Below are 15,089 nucleotides of genomic sequence, written 5' to 3'. Positions count from 1 at the left end.
CTAGTTAACATTTGCTCTTCTTTAGGCTTCAGCATAATGGATACCTCCTGAGAAACTTTCTTGACCTCCCTGTCAGGTCAAATCCCTAGTTATAATCCCTCATAACACTGTAACACATTTGCAAATTAAAAAGTATTTATGTGATAATCTCTCTCACTATAAACTATACAAAGCTGGGTAATATGCTTGGTTTTGCTCATTACTGTATTCCCAGTGCCTAGCTTAGTGCCTGTCACATAAATACTACATGTTCAATAAATATTTGTTGAAAAAACTAATAGATTCAAGGCCTTTTAAACTATTGCCTACTTAACCAATCAAATGTAATTTTCACTCTTACTCAACAGAGACCTACAGTTACATTAATAGAGGTTAACTCTTCTCTCTACATCTTTTCATTCAGACCCAAGATCTTTCTCCACCTCCTCACCTATATACACTTACAATTTACCTATTCACTTAAAATTCCTCCTAGTGCTACAAGGTCAAACCTAAATCTCCTTTGTTTCACAAAGTTCTTTTTAATACACCAGCCCCTAACAAATGCCTCTAAACTTCTAAATCACTTTGCATTTCCATGCCATTCATTTGCTAATTCATCATATGCTTCATTACGTAGTATTTCACAATGAAATACTATTCAAATGAAATCCTATTATTGTTTTATTTTTTAATGATTTGTCTTTTAGAGAGACAGAGGGCACAAACGTGCATGAGCCCATGAGCAGGGAGAGGGAGGGGAGAGAGGGAGAGAGAGAATCCTTAAGCAGACTCCCCACTGAGCCTGATGTGGGGCTCCATCTCACAACTCAGAGATCTCGATCTGAGCTGAAATCAAGTGAGCTGAAATCAAGAGTTGGATGCCTAACCAACTGAGCTACCCAGGTGCCCCCCCCCCTTTCTTTTACACATAATCATTGTTAGGGAGTTTGTATGTTGTTGTTGTTGTTGTTTTTTTAAAGACTTACTTATTTATTTATGATAGACAGAGAGAGAGAGAGAGAGAGAGAGAGAGGCAGAGACACAGGCAGAGGGAGAAGTAGGCTCCATGCCGGGAGCCCAATGCGGAACTCGATCCCGGGACTCCAGGATCGCGCCCCGAGCCAAAGGCAGGCACCAAACCGCTGAGCCACCCAGGGATCCCCAGTTTGTATGTTCTTAAAGAGTACTTTAATATGCTACTAAAGTACAGGCAGAAGAACTTTCTGTGGCCTGCTGTGTGGACTCAGCCTGCAGCTTATCACCAAATTTAGCAAATGATAATTCTCTTTCTCCAAGGAATACCTCCAGGGTCCCTTTTGGCAGACCGTTCAAAACAAGTGTGATGGAAGAACATTTAAGTAAGATACTATTTTAAATTTCCTGATGTATTTAGAGTGGTTCTGTACTCAGGCATTTCCAAATCCATTACAAAATGTTTAATGTATTCCATAACTCTCTTGGCTGAATATCCTTTACCACAAACTTTAACCCTATGTAAAATGCAGCACATTTCAACTTTTTTCTCTCTTTGGTGAGACTAAGATTTAAGTAATTAAGATTTTTTTCCTTCAAAATCAAAGTACATTATAATTCCAATTATTTAGGTTTTTTTAAAGATTGATTGATTTGAAAGACAGCACACACACGGGGCAGGGAGAGCAAGCTAGAGTCCCAAGCAGATTCCACACTGACCATAGAGTCTAATATGAGACTTGATTTCAATGCCCTGAGCCTAAACCAAGAGGCAGACACTTAACTGACTGGCCCACCCACACACCCTGAGTCTTATTTTTAACTGCAAGAGCTGAGGACAACAAAGTTGACAGACAATATTAAAATTTAGGCCATAAGTGTCACTCATTTCAAATACAAGGAATTAATTTATTTCATGAGTTTTATCAATCATGATTCTTGCCCATACTAATTAAAAAATTAAAGTTTGATAATAAAGAATTATGAGTTATCTATTTATCTGTTTCTATTTAGATGTCCTTATGAACATTTCATATGGAGCTAATTACTTTTTTAACAGCTTTATCAAGATATGATTTACATACCATAAAGTTCACTCATACTAAGTGTAAAATTCAATTTTTTTTAGAAGAGCTGTGCCACCATCACTAGAATCTAATTTTATTTTACATTATTTTTTAAATTGAGATATAATGCATATTGTGTAACTATTACCACTCTAATTCTGGAACATTTTTTTTACCCCAAAAAGAAACCTTGTACTCATTAGCAATCTCTCTCCCCTTTACTCTCTTCTTACCCCCTCAGCCCTAGCAATCACTAATCTACTTTCTGTCTCTATGAATCTTTTTCTTAACATTTAATATAAACGGAATCATACAATAAATACGTGGCTTTGTGACTGGCTCCTCTCACTTAGCATGTTTTCAAGACTTATCCATCTTGTTGCATGTATCAGAACTTTATTCCCTGTTATCACCTAATAATATTCTTTTGTCTAGATGTACCACATCTGATTTATCCTTTCATTAGTTTATGAATATTTAGAGATTATCTTAAAAGATTTTATTTATTTTACAGAGAGAGAGCTTACATGCACATGCAAGCAGGGGAAGCAGCAGGCAGAAGGAGAGGGAGATGGAGAGGGAGAAGCAGGCTCCCTGGAGTGGGGAGCCCCCTGTTGTTGGGCCGTGGGGCTCAATTCCATGACCCTGGGATAGTGACCTGAGCTGAAGGCAGATGCTTAACCGACTGAGCCACCCAGGTGCCCCAGGTTGTTTCCACCTTTTTGGCTATTCGGAATAATGCTGCTATGAACATTTGTATACAAGTTTTGTCTAGACATATGCTTTTATTTCTCTCGGGTAAATAAGAAGTGGAATTGCTAGGTCAGGTGCTAATCACTCGTAAGATGAATAACATATACATTATACATTTTTTGCTATTCCAAAGGATTTTTGACACACCCAGGAAATACTTTTCATAAAAATCCTAATATAAAATCCTTTTAAAAAAAATTAAGGTTAATTTGCACACAGCACTCTATCAACAGAAGTGTATCATATTACTTTCCAATTTCGGATTCAAAATAGAAATTATAAAATGAGGTGAAAACTGCTTTCAGTGTAAATCAAAACTAGATGGAGCTTGCACTAGCCTATTTAATCAATATGCTATGATCAAATTCTATCTTTTATATTAGGATGTATATATATCCATCTTCTTGTGGCGCACAACTGCTTAACAGATAAATAAAGGGAAGTCTTACCCCGTAGGAGGAGTAATAAATAGGAATTTAAACTATCAGATAAAAAAATAAATAGACTATCAGATACCCTGAGTAAACTAAATTCTTATTTCCCTCCAGGGGGCCTGTTTTATATTTCATGAGAAAAAGGTGAATCTTTAATTATAATTAGTCATGTAAATTCCCAAAGCCTTTCATAACAGCATCTTTCAGAAATTGGAGGCCAAATAAACTTCTGATCACATGTTTTCTTTCTTTCTTTCTTTTTTTTTTTTTCTGGCAACGTACACTCTAGTTCAAATATATTCAGGAAGCAAACTTTAAACAGAATTAAAAGCTGATTGTAAAATTCCACCTTAAAAAAAGCATAAAGACACATTTTAATTTTAAAGAAAAATCAAACATCTTGCAGCAAAAATGAGGCATAATCGAGGGAAAACTACCAGACGTCCTACCAATCACAGCACTGGAGAACGCCACAGGTCGTCCAAAAGACGCATTCGTTTTAGCCAACAGCTCTTTCCTCCCGCCAAAGCTGTGCCTAGAGCGTCAAAGAATAACCCAACTAATGATTGATGATTTTTTTCCCCCTTTGATTCCCCTCCGCCCCCCTCCTCCACACACATCCACCTGCTTGGAGGTGTCAAAGCGACTGGAAATGGTTAACAGTGACCAGCAGCAAAGAGAGAAACAAACACCCCTGACAACCCACAGCTGAGTAAGCAAGAGCTGTTTATTCACGAACATGTTCCATTTGGAGACTTGTCGGCGAGCCCTTAAAAGACCAGGCACATTTTAGAAGGCTCCTAGAGAGGGAGAGAATAATCTTTTCTCCCCCGCCACTCCCCCAAAACACACAGAGAAGCTCCGGTGGGAACCATCTGGTCAAGGCAGCCCCCTGGTCCCCTCAGGAATAACCTCCCGCACCGGTGCACCCGAGCCCTTGCACGGGTTGTGTAACTCCCCCAAACGAGCTCAGACGCGGCAGAGACTGGCCCCTGCGCGGAGGGCTTCTGAAGGCTCTACTGCCACCCTCATCCCCGCCACGGCCCGCCCCGACGCCGCGACTGGGGCCGGGGACCCTGACGAGAAATGGCCCTTCAGCCCCCTCCGCTCACCTGGCTCGGTCCCACCTGAGGGCAAGAGCTGAGAAAAGAAACAGGCAGGAAGGGCTGACCTTGTTGCTACTGACAGTGGAGCGGCACATCCTGCTGCTTCCTGGAAAGCGGCCCGAAGGACATTTTTCCCCCTGGAGGAAGGAAACGGGAGGGCGCCGGCCGGGCGGCGGCGGGCGCGGCGGCGGTGGTCGGGGCGGGCTGTGCAGCCTCTAGCGGGGACGGTCCGAGGACTACATCTCCCAGGCTGCTCTGGGCCGCCTTGCGTCGTGACCCCGGCGCGCACGGAGGCGGTGACTCTTACCTCACAGAGGTAGCTCCTCCGCCGGCAGCAACTCGGCGCCCGCGGTCCATGGACCGGAACCCCGGGCCGACGGGCAGGAACCCGGGCCGCGATCGCCGCCTCCCCGCCCCAGGCTCCTCCTCCTCGCTCTCCACCGCCTCCTCCGGACGCCCGCTGGACGCGCACCGCCGCCTCCGGGCTCGCGGAGCCACCCCAGGAGGCTGGGCGGCGGGTTCGCGGCTGCCGCCGGGCTGAGGCCTACTCCGCCGCCTCTCAGTGCTATTGTCCCTGGGCCTGGCCCTGACCAGGTCCACTGCGGAGGGCCGAGTGCGCCGGCTCCGCGGAAGATGCCGGACCAAGCCCTACAGCAGATGCTGGACAGGTACGGGCAGCCGTGGGGGAGAACGCGAGCCGCGGACCCTCGCTCTGGGTCGTCCTGCCGGTGTTCGGCCTCGAGGCTCTCCGTAAGCGGAGCCTGGGGTGCCGGGAGGAGTTCCACGGCCGGGGGGCCGTGAGGGGCAGAAAGTTTAGAGTCCGTGCTGGGGAAGGACAGAGCAGGTGGCTCGGGTGCGTAGACTTAAAGAGAAGCTTGGGGAGTGGCGTCTGGTTTTGCTGGAACGCCCTTTGGAAGTGAGAGGGGTTTGGGTTAATCCACGGAATTAGTTTCTTTTTCTGTTTCTTGCAGCCCTCCCCTCCCCCCCAAACTATGTTGTAACGTGTTTGTTAGCGATGTCACTGGCAAGAACAACTAGACTATCTTTCAAGGGAGTGATCTCCTACAATTTTAAGACTCTTTCCAAAAACCAAGGGCGAGCATTCTTTTGGGAGGCCTGAGAGTCTGATTTCATTTCTCCTTTCCCCCATCCCCACCCCAAAGCTGTAAGGTCTAGAGTACCCGCAAGGGAGCTTTAATGGTCAGACTAGAGTAGAGGTCATGGAAAACAGCCACATGGGCCCAACACTGAACAGTTAGCATATTTTATGATTCGTTGAGTTCACCGAGAAAGTTTTATATTATACTGGGGTCAGTGGCCCATTTCTGGGGGGCTCCAGTCTGTGAAACTCTTTTTTGTGAGGTCGATTGCACCGCCCTCTGCTGTTCAGAGTCTAGTGCATGGTTCCTACCCTGAGTTTTTGGAAGACTAAATCTACATTTTTCCCTGCCCAGGTCTTAAATTCCTGGCATAGCTAGTGCTACAGGCTAATGCATAATGTTTATGGTTGCTTACATTGTCAACAGACCACTTGGACCCTATGAAGCAGGTGGTACAGTTCTTTGTACTGAGTAAAGAAGATTCAACTGTAAGACATTAAATGAAAGGCCTCCCTTAACTGACATTATACCCAGTTAATCGCTGTTTGGATCAGCCACACCCAGAACACAAATCACCCAATGTACATCTCTTCCCAGAGTGACAGACATTTCCTGTGAAGCCCAGAATTTTGAGACATCAAAGTTGATAAAAAATCATGTTACTGTATTCAGTTGGGATGATCGAGTTCTTATGCCAGCCCTCTTTTGAAGTCAGCATTTAGGTCAGGTTGTATTGACCACCCCGTTTTTAATGTAAGTAATTTATAAACTCCTAGAAGGCAGAAACTTCCTCATTTATCTTAAATCCTAGAACAGAGCCTGGTACTCGGTGTACATCAGTAAGTATTTGTTTGATGAACAAATGCATGAATTTTTTTTCTCATTTTCCCCAGTCATCTAGGGATCTGACAAGTTACCAGGTTTTCCCTTCATTATAATTTAACATACTGGCAAATTACATAGGACTACTTAATGCCCAGAGGAAACCTTGTCATCCACTGCCAGTTCCAATCAAATGACAACCTATTCTGGTGCAGGATATGTTGTAATTCGATTTGTTCTTCCCCTTTGAGTGTCTGCCACTTTCACTCTAACACAGGTGACTTTTAGAAGAGTTTTTGGCTTTCATATATTCTTTGGAGATTTCCATAAAAGTAAAAGCCAGGGAGTACTTGTGAGGCATTTACAACTTCTTAACAGAAACTTGGAAATTCTGACCGCATTTACTGAAGCCTATGACTCTAATATTGGCTTACCCTTATCTTTTGTACCTTTTTGACATAACCTCAAGGTAGATTCATAAGATGACATTCAAAGACTATTATCCCAGTCAGTAGTTTGCAACCTGGCTTCACATCAGAATCATCTGGAGAGCATTTTAAAATATGGATTTGGGAGGGGAGGGGGAGATGGGCAGCGCCTGGGTAACTTAGTAAGTGGCTGACTCTTGATTTTGGCTCAGGTCATGATCTCAGGCTTGTGATGGATCACCTCCCACCACCCCGGGGTTCCCTAACTCAGCTGGGAGTCTGCTTGGGATACTCTCCCTCTCTCCTTGTGCCTCCCCTCCCCCAGGTGCCCTCCTGGCACCAGCTCTCATAAGCGCTCATGCTCTCTCTCTCTCTCTCAAATAAATAAATTAATTAATTAATTTAAAAAATATGGATGGATGCCTGGCTCTGCCCAAGACATGTCAGATCACAGATTTCTAGAAGGATGAGGCCTGAGCATCTGTATTTTCAAAAGCTTTCTAGATGTTTCTAATGTGGTTGAAAAATACTGCCCTAAACCCTAAGGGATTATTTCATGATAAGAGTATGAATTCGTGAGAAAAGTTTGGGCCTTAGAGACTGTAATTGTGAAATTTTCATTTTGCTGCTAGTAAGTGGCAAAATGTGATTTTGGACTTAAATTCTGAGGCGGTCCATCATTATTTATAAAATGAGAATGTCCTGCCTCACAGGACTGTATCCTATGAGAACACATGTAAGCACTTATATAAAACGATAAAATGTTATTCATTATTTAGGCATAAGGAAGATGCTTAAGATTCTCCTATGTGTGGCAATTCCTCCCATCTCTTTTGTATTTACTATCATCTTAATCTGGGCTGGCCCTGCATACAAATTGAATACAAAGATATTTGATTGATTCATTTGAGGAATATTGACAAACGTAACAGATTAAAATGTGTCAACCGATTAGGGTTCATAATTCTTGCCGTGAATTTGGCTTCTCCCTGGCTTGGTTTTCAGGTGGCAGTTTTTGAGGGACAGAATTTAGCTCAGAAACCTGGCCATATGTTTAATTCTCCAATGTAGGTTTTATCTTGAGAAGATTAAGGAATATGTTTAACACAAAATGTTCTGTTGCTTCTAAGTTAAAAGTTAGGTATATGATGGTGAATTATTAAGTATTTGTATTTATTGAACTTATATATTAAATATTGAGTGCCTGCATATACCCAGTACCATTCTAGGCCCTTGATTTATGTAGTGAACACAACCAAAAATGCTCATACGGAGTTTAAATTATAGTGAGGTTTGTGTTTCATTAACTGTCAAATAAAATGAAAATTGTGTTTATTTTATTTATTTATTTTTTTAATTTTTATTTATTTATGATAGTCACAGAGAGAGAGAGAGAGAGGCAGAGACACAGGCAGAGGGAGAAGCAGGCTCCATGCATCGGGAGCCCGACGTGGGATTCGATCCCGGGTCTCCAGGATCGCGCCCTGGGCCAAAGGCAGGCGCCAAACTGCTGCGCCACCCAGGGATCCCAAAATTGTGTTTAATAGTAACATGGATTGTGCATTCAGTTTATACTACTTAGTCTTTCAGGGTTCTTAAATTAAATACAACTTATTAATAACTGAAGTCGAATTGCCCTGTCCTTTGTGAATAAATTTCGTTTAGCGATTGTTAGTTTATCTTGATAAATTTTATTCCAGTATTTGTAGGTGGAAAAAAAAAGATATATATTTAGATTGCCTTTCATTTTGGTAACAGTAAGCAACTGTCCTGTATAAATTTATTATTCAAATTTTTAAAATTTTTGTGGGTAAACAATTTTTGAGAATAGTGGGAAAAGGGTAGTTTTCTAGTATCATTTGTGACACTGCTCTGAAATTATAAGCACTTATAAACTCAGATGCTTAGTATCATTACTCTATCACCATCTATTTTCTTGATTTCTCTTGTGTTTCTCAAAATTGGGATTAAATGTATTGAGAGTACAAAGAATATTGTAATAAACTGCAGGAATGGACCTAACATTTGAAGCCTGGGCCTGCTGAGTGTTGCTTCTGGAAACCTGACTTACGTCTACTCCCATCTCACAGTAAACACTCAGGATTTTGTTGAGGTTGTCTTGCATCACTTACTTTTACCTGGTGAGTAGGCAAGGCACTTAGCCAGTGTCCCAAAACAGTCATATGGAAGGGAAAGTGAAGAGAATAATCTCTTTCCTGCCCCTCTCCTGCAGTGACAAAGTGAATTAGAATCCTCTCTGTGAAAGTGTTATCAATCACAGGTGTACATCCCTTTGGGAGGTGTACATCCCTTTGGAGGATGTATTCTGATAGGAACATACCATATTATCTTTGGATTTATATAATCATCTCTTAGTTTCCATTAAAGCAATTTCTCATTTTCTCAGTTGGCATCTTTTCCTCATTCACATCACTATCCTATTTTGACAATTACAGACCAATACCTAGAATTAAAAACCATAGCAATTAGTTATAGTTGCATCTATCTGTATGTTAAAAGTGAAAACATAACAGAAATCCCCCTTGACCACTTTTAGTTGCATATCTTCTCTCCATCCCCATTCTACTATCGTAAATGAGTTTATATTCTTCCAGTCTCCTTTGTTTAATGCTTTTATATATACCATATATAAGTCATGGTTTTGTTTTTGTTTCTAAAATTTAAATATATCAATCTACAATTTGTTGTTTTAAATACTACTTTGAGGAACACCTGGGTGGCTCAGCAGAGTTGCATATGGCTCCCCGCAGAGAGCCGCCTTCTCCCTTTGCTTGTGTCTCTCATGAATAAATAAATAAAAATCTTTAAAAATAAATACATACATAGATACATTCTGAGTTCTGTGATGCTCAGCAATTAAAGAGAATATATATAATATTCATTGGATTGACATTGTTCTTTTTTTACTTAATCTATTCCCATTTATGATATTTAGGTCATTTTCTCTTTCTTAGCTCTCCTTATAATTTGACTTTCATTCCTCTTTCTCTTGTCCTTAGCTCTACTTAAAGTATACTAAAGGTCACCAATAATTTCTTTCTTTTTTTTTTTTTTTAAAGATTTTATTTTAGAGTGAGAGCGGGGGATGGGGGGAGTTGGGGGTAAAAGGGAGAGTTAGAGAAAGAATGTCAAGCAAGCTCCACCCTGAGCAGGGAGCCTGATGCAGGACTCCATCTCACAATCTGAGTGGGATCATGACCTGAGTTGAAATCAGGAGTTGAAAGCTCAACTGAGCCACCCAAGTGCCCTGTAAAAGTCACCAGTAAATTTCTTAATTAATAAACTTAGTGCCTTTTTTGCTTGGTCCTCATATCCTTGACGTATTTGTAATGAAGATGAAACTGATAACCACCACCCCATAACTTCCTGAAATTATATTCTATTGTTCCATACGATTTCTCTATCTTTTGCTTTTTCCTCCTTCATGCATTACCTTACCTTTACTCCCTTCAATTACATAAGTACGGTACCCACTTACTATTTCACTTTCACCTATTTGAATGACTCCCAGATGTGTGTCTTTATTTCTGACCACTTACCCATACTTTAGTGTCTCTTTCCTAGCTGGCCTATAGACATTTCTACATGTATATACATGGTATTACTAGCGTCTTAACATATCTAAAACTAAACACCTGATATTTCCCTGGCTTTTACTTTTCTTCCTAATTTTTGGATCTTGATTAATCCATCTGTCTAGTCCACCAACCATGAAACCTAAATCTTTGTTTTGTTTTTTGTTTTGTTTTGTTTTTGTTTGTTTCCCTCCAAATTCACTCATCAAATAGAGATTCTTTCTTCTCTGGTTCTACTTTTTCTTCTTCCAGTTTGACTTATAGAATGGTACCAGAATTGACCAAGGCATAATTATAATAACCTTATGTCTGTGCCTCAAATGCTGCAGTCTGTAAATCACCTGTAGGATAAAATGTAAATTTTCAAGACCATAGTGAAATGGCTTAGGTCTATTAATGTAATTCAGTCTCAATCTACCTTAATTGTACTCTTCTGTATTCCACTACATTGCCTGTGGGTATATCCTGTGCTTTCTTTTTAAAGATTTTATTTATGTATGTATGTTTGTATTTATACACACATATATATTATTTTTGTATATTTTATATATTTATTTATATATATACACATGCATGCATGCACTGGGAGAGGAGAGGGAGAAGGAGAGAGAATCCTCAAACAGATTCCCCACTGAGCACAGAGCACCCTGTGGAGCTTGATCCCAGTACCCTGAGATCATGAGCTGAGCTGAAACCAAGAATCAGACACTTAACCACCCTGGCCACCCTAATATTCTATGCCTATTTTTAAGCATATCCCATTTCCTTATTTTTGTTTTAGATGACTTCCTCTCTTTTAACACCTGGCTCTTAATCATCTTAAGAATTCAGCTCAAATATCACCTTGAAGTATTACATAGCTCCTTTAGACAGAGTGAGTTTCCCTTCCTGTGTTTCCATAGAACCTTTATGGGTTTATCACAGTAAATCCCGTGTCTCAGAGCCTTCCACACATCTGTTACCACCACCATCATGCACATTCAACTGGAAGTTCACTGAGAACAGAAACTATTCCCTATTGCTTTTACCCACAGAGCCTTGAAATACACTGTTGAATCTGTGTCTCTTTTCATTTTTTATGACATATCAAGTGCTTAGAATAACCTTGCAAAAGCACCACTTAAAGAATTATCTCCTTTGCTCAAAACCTTCTGTATTTTATTAATTCTCTTTACGAATGAGTACATACATGTTATTGCCCAGCCCAAACTGATTTGCTTACTGTCCTCTGAACACAAAATTGTTTTTAGCATCTTGCCTTTCAAAGTTCTCCCCATTCTTTAAGACCCAGTTTAGGTTCTGCCTCATTTATAAAGCTTTTCTGGACACTTTAGCCAGAAATATTTCCTCCCTCTTCTCCAGACTTATGTAGCAATTCTTTACATACCTTAGATACATACACAGCTCCTAACTCTTTACATGCCAAAGTTTTTAAGTTGATAATATTTATATGGCACAGAGAAATAGACTGGAAGGAATTTAGATCTCTGGTAAAACCTCCTTATGGCTGCTTAAAAGTACCCGAGCAAAAATGAAACAATTTCTTAAACTGGCTATAATTTCCTATGAAATAAATGGAAAATTTTCTCAGAATTCACTGTATATATATATGGCAGTGTGGTGCAGTGAAAAAAGCCAGTGTTTTGGAGTTAAGGCCTAGGTTGCATCTGTGCCTCTCTATGAGGCTTTGGGCAAATAACTTTTTTGGGCTTTTGTTTCCTTATTTATTTAAGACGGAAATAATTGCAGAATTTATGAAGATATATATATATATACATATATATATATATGTGCTTTATTGCTTTCATTGTGGTGTATTTCCCTTCAGTTTTACACTTTGGTAATGTGTCGTAATTGTGGTTGTATCTTTGTGATGAATCCAGATACTTTAACTTACATTCCACTTGGGTGAACAGACATATAAAAGGATTTTTAGTCTTCTTGATAGTATAGTTCCTGTTCCAGAGTACATGGGGTGTGACACTTTTAATCCTGAGACAAAGCAAGCAGTGTAGTTCTTTCCATTGTTAAATGAGGCCTTTCTTGCATTAACCAGAGTATAGCTCTCTAAAGCATGTTCTGAATTAAGGAGTGCTTGTTCTCTTTACTTAAAACAGTCCTGCAAACACATTGTTGAGGCACCTTATATAACACAACAGCAGCAGTTTAAAGCCTGAAACAGCGTTCTCTCTCCTATCTCCTGGATTTCTTCTATTCTGCTGCACCAGTTTTAATCAAAGTGATCTCTAAGGCAGGAGCCCATGATTTCCCACATCCTTCTAATAATCCAAGATAAACACCTACAATTTGGGTCTGGAAAGATAGACTTTACTGCCAGTTGTTTAAATTAGATAGTCATACCTATCTTGCTTAGTAAATTTATGTGCTATTGAGAAGCTATTTTATTGATAATTAAAGTTTCTTCCCCCCACCCCCCCCCACCCCCCCGCCAACTTTTAAAAAATAATCATATAAACAGTGGATGAGTCACAAATGAGCCCTGAAATGAGGATATCTTTGTCTTCCATCCTTTCCCAACTGGTTTTAAATATCTGTATGGTATCTATATAATAGCTTTATCTTAAAACCTGCTCCAGGGCAGCCTGAGTGGCTCAGGGGTTTAGTGCTGCCTTCAGCCCAGGGCGTGATCCTGGATACCCAGGATCGAGTCCCACGTCGGGCTCCCTGCATGGAGCCTGCTTCTCCCTCTGCCTCTCTCTCTCATTCTCTCTGTGTCTCTCATGAATAAATAAATTTTTTTAAAAATTAAAAAAAAAAAACCTGCTCCAACCATGCTGGTCTTCTCATTGTCCATGACCATATGCTCATTTCTGTCTCTAAGCTTGTTTATGCTATTCTTTTTTTTTTTTTTTTAAGATTTATTTATTTATTCATGAGACACAGGGAGAGAGGCAGAGGCATAGAAGAAGCAGGCTCCCTGCAGGGAGCCCGAAGTGGGATTCAATCCCAGATCCCAGGATCATGCCCTGAGCCAAAGGCAGATGCTCAGCCACTGAGCCAACCAGGCATCCCTTGTTTATGCTATTCTTACTTGGAATACCCTTTTCATTCCCCAGTTCAGCGTGAATCCTCATTTGTAGTTCCCTCCTTTTCATGAAACCATCTCAGCCCTTTCATCCTGTTTTTCTGTCATCATATTTCTGTCTTATGGTCTCTAACATCTTTTCTTGACACTTAGTGTATTCCTTCTGGCATGAAATAGTGAATGTTCTTAGTAGGTACTCAAGTTGATTTAAGAGATCTTGAATCTTTGTTTTAAGGCAAACTAGCCATGTATTCTTTAAACAGTTTATATAAAGTTTACTCTTAAGGATCTATAACTGGAAAAAAGGTACAATTTTAAAATGTGGAATAAAATCTTTTATAAAGAGTGGCATGTTATACATACAGATTTAGTGATACTACCATTGCCATTAAGGTAGTATACATTTATGTTAAGGAATGAATAATATTCTTTAAATTCATCTAGTTCTTTTCTCTTCATACTTTAATAATAGTGATATGTTCTTTAACCCCTGAGCCAATTGTGATAATTCCCCGATTTCCTTTTTCTTTTTAAAGTGATGTATCGGAACTTGGCAGGGGGGAAGGTGTGGAAGTAAACAGTGTGAATATCAGCAAGCAGGAGGCATTTAGAAAAGACAGTGGAAGAAAATGAATTGATAGGATTTGAATGAGTATCTTAAGCAATGGTAGTGGCCTGTTGAAAAATTTGGAGGAATGATTAGGAATCCAGGACTTTTTCCAGTGAATACAAGGGTGCCAAGCAGAATTGCTCTATGTGTTAATTTAGGTAACAAAGTGCTTCCATAAAATCTAGGCATAGATGTAAAGTTGACACCATCCTTCTCATCTTTATCAGCGCCATTATTGCTAGTGTTCATTTGGTGGTTATATATATGGCAGACAATTGCGGGGGAGGGGAGCAGAAAGGAACAGAGAGGAACTTAAGCATGCTCCATACCCAGCAAGGAGCCCTGACAAGGGGCTGAATCTCACAACCCTCAGATCATGACCTGAGCTGAAATTCAGAGTCAGAAGCTTAACCGACTGAGCCACCCAGGCACCTCTGCCAGGCAGTTCTTAGGCAGTTTCATCATCACTTGTTAAATCCTTAACAATAAGGGATCTTAACATTAAACCTTTTTTGTGCAGAGAACTCCTTTGGCTGACTGATTAAGCCTGTGGGTTCCTGCTCAGAATGTTTTGAAAGAATGAAAACATATAGAATCAGAAATGAAACCAATTATGTTGAACTATAGCAAATCAGCATATTAAAAATCTGACATAGTAATATGAGCTTTCGCAGCTTAAAATACAAGCTCTGTTGGTTGGTCTGAGAGCTAAATTCAAATTAACCATGAGCTAAATGTTATTTTGGGATATGCATATCTAGCTGTAAAGTAATATGAAAATTTCTGGTCACTATACTAGTATTACTATGGTTTGCTTACCTTCATCATTGGAAGAAAATTAAATTTTATATAGAGGTTAGCAAAAATATATGAGTTCTTTCCCCATCCAAATTTACCAGAACCCTGTAAGTTTTCATGAACCACAGATTAAGAACCTGTGCTTTATAATACAAGAAATTGTGTCATTACACCTGTAGTAAATGGTGAGCAGGGATTTGAACTCTGGCAATCTGGCTCCAAAGCCCAGATTCTTTACTCATTTAGAACATCCTGAAATTGCATAGTCTTCTCCCCAAATTCAGCTGGCTCTTTTCCTTAGGAGAAAAAAAAAATTTAAACATTTTACTTACTGTTTAAATTAAAAACCAAATAATCTTAAAATGCTTACATTGA

General features: G+C 40.0%; 2 protein-coding genes across 14 annotated transcripts in view; one reads left to right on the top strand and one right to left on the bottom strand.

Annotated features, from left to right (window-relative positions):
* Positions 1-4,567, bottom strand: part of CPEB3 (cytoplasmic polyadenylation element binding protein 3) — a 199,551-nt gene extending 194,984 nt beyond the window's left edge. For 3 of the 13 annotated variants that reach the window (XR_012020877.1, XM_072806118.1, XM_072806119.1), the window contains exons 1-2: positions 4,321-4,559; positions 3,658-3,743 (exon numbers count right to left, since the gene is read on the bottom strand). Coding sequence is in view for 6 of the 13 variants with exons in the window: in XM_072806118.1 (XP_072662219.1) it covers positions 3,658-3,743; positions 4,321-4,409 (175 nt within the window). In the remaining 7 variants the exon portion in view is untranslated. Of the gene's footprint in view, positions 1-3,657; positions 3,744-4,320 lie in introns of all 13 variants that reach the window. The other 10 variants (XR_012020875.1, XR_012020876.1, XM_072806117.1 and 7 more) reach the window with 7 other exon arrangements.
* A 4-nt stretch (positions 4,568-4,571) lies between these two features.
* Positions 4,572-15,089, top strand: part of MARCHF5 (membrane associated ring-CH-type finger 5) — a 51,128-nt gene continuing 40,610 nt past the window's right edge. The window contains exon 1 of the mRNA XM_072806128.1: positions 4,572-4,982. Within this exon, the coding sequence (XP_072662229.1) occupies positions 4,948-4,982 (35 nt within the window). The 5' untranslated portion in view covers positions 4,572-4,947. The remainder of the gene's footprint in view (positions 4,983-15,089) is intronic.

The sequence above is a fragment of the Canis lupus genome, chromosome 29 (genome assembly GCF_048164855.1).
Source record: "Canis lupus baileyi chromosome 29, mCanLup2.hap1, whole genome shotgun sequence".
Lineage (NCBI taxonomy): Eukaryota > Metazoa > Chordata > Mammalia > Carnivora > Canidae > Canis > Canis lupus.
The sequence above is the reverse complement of the archived record's forward strand: the minus strand, read 5'-3'. Positions and strand labels throughout refer to the sequence as shown.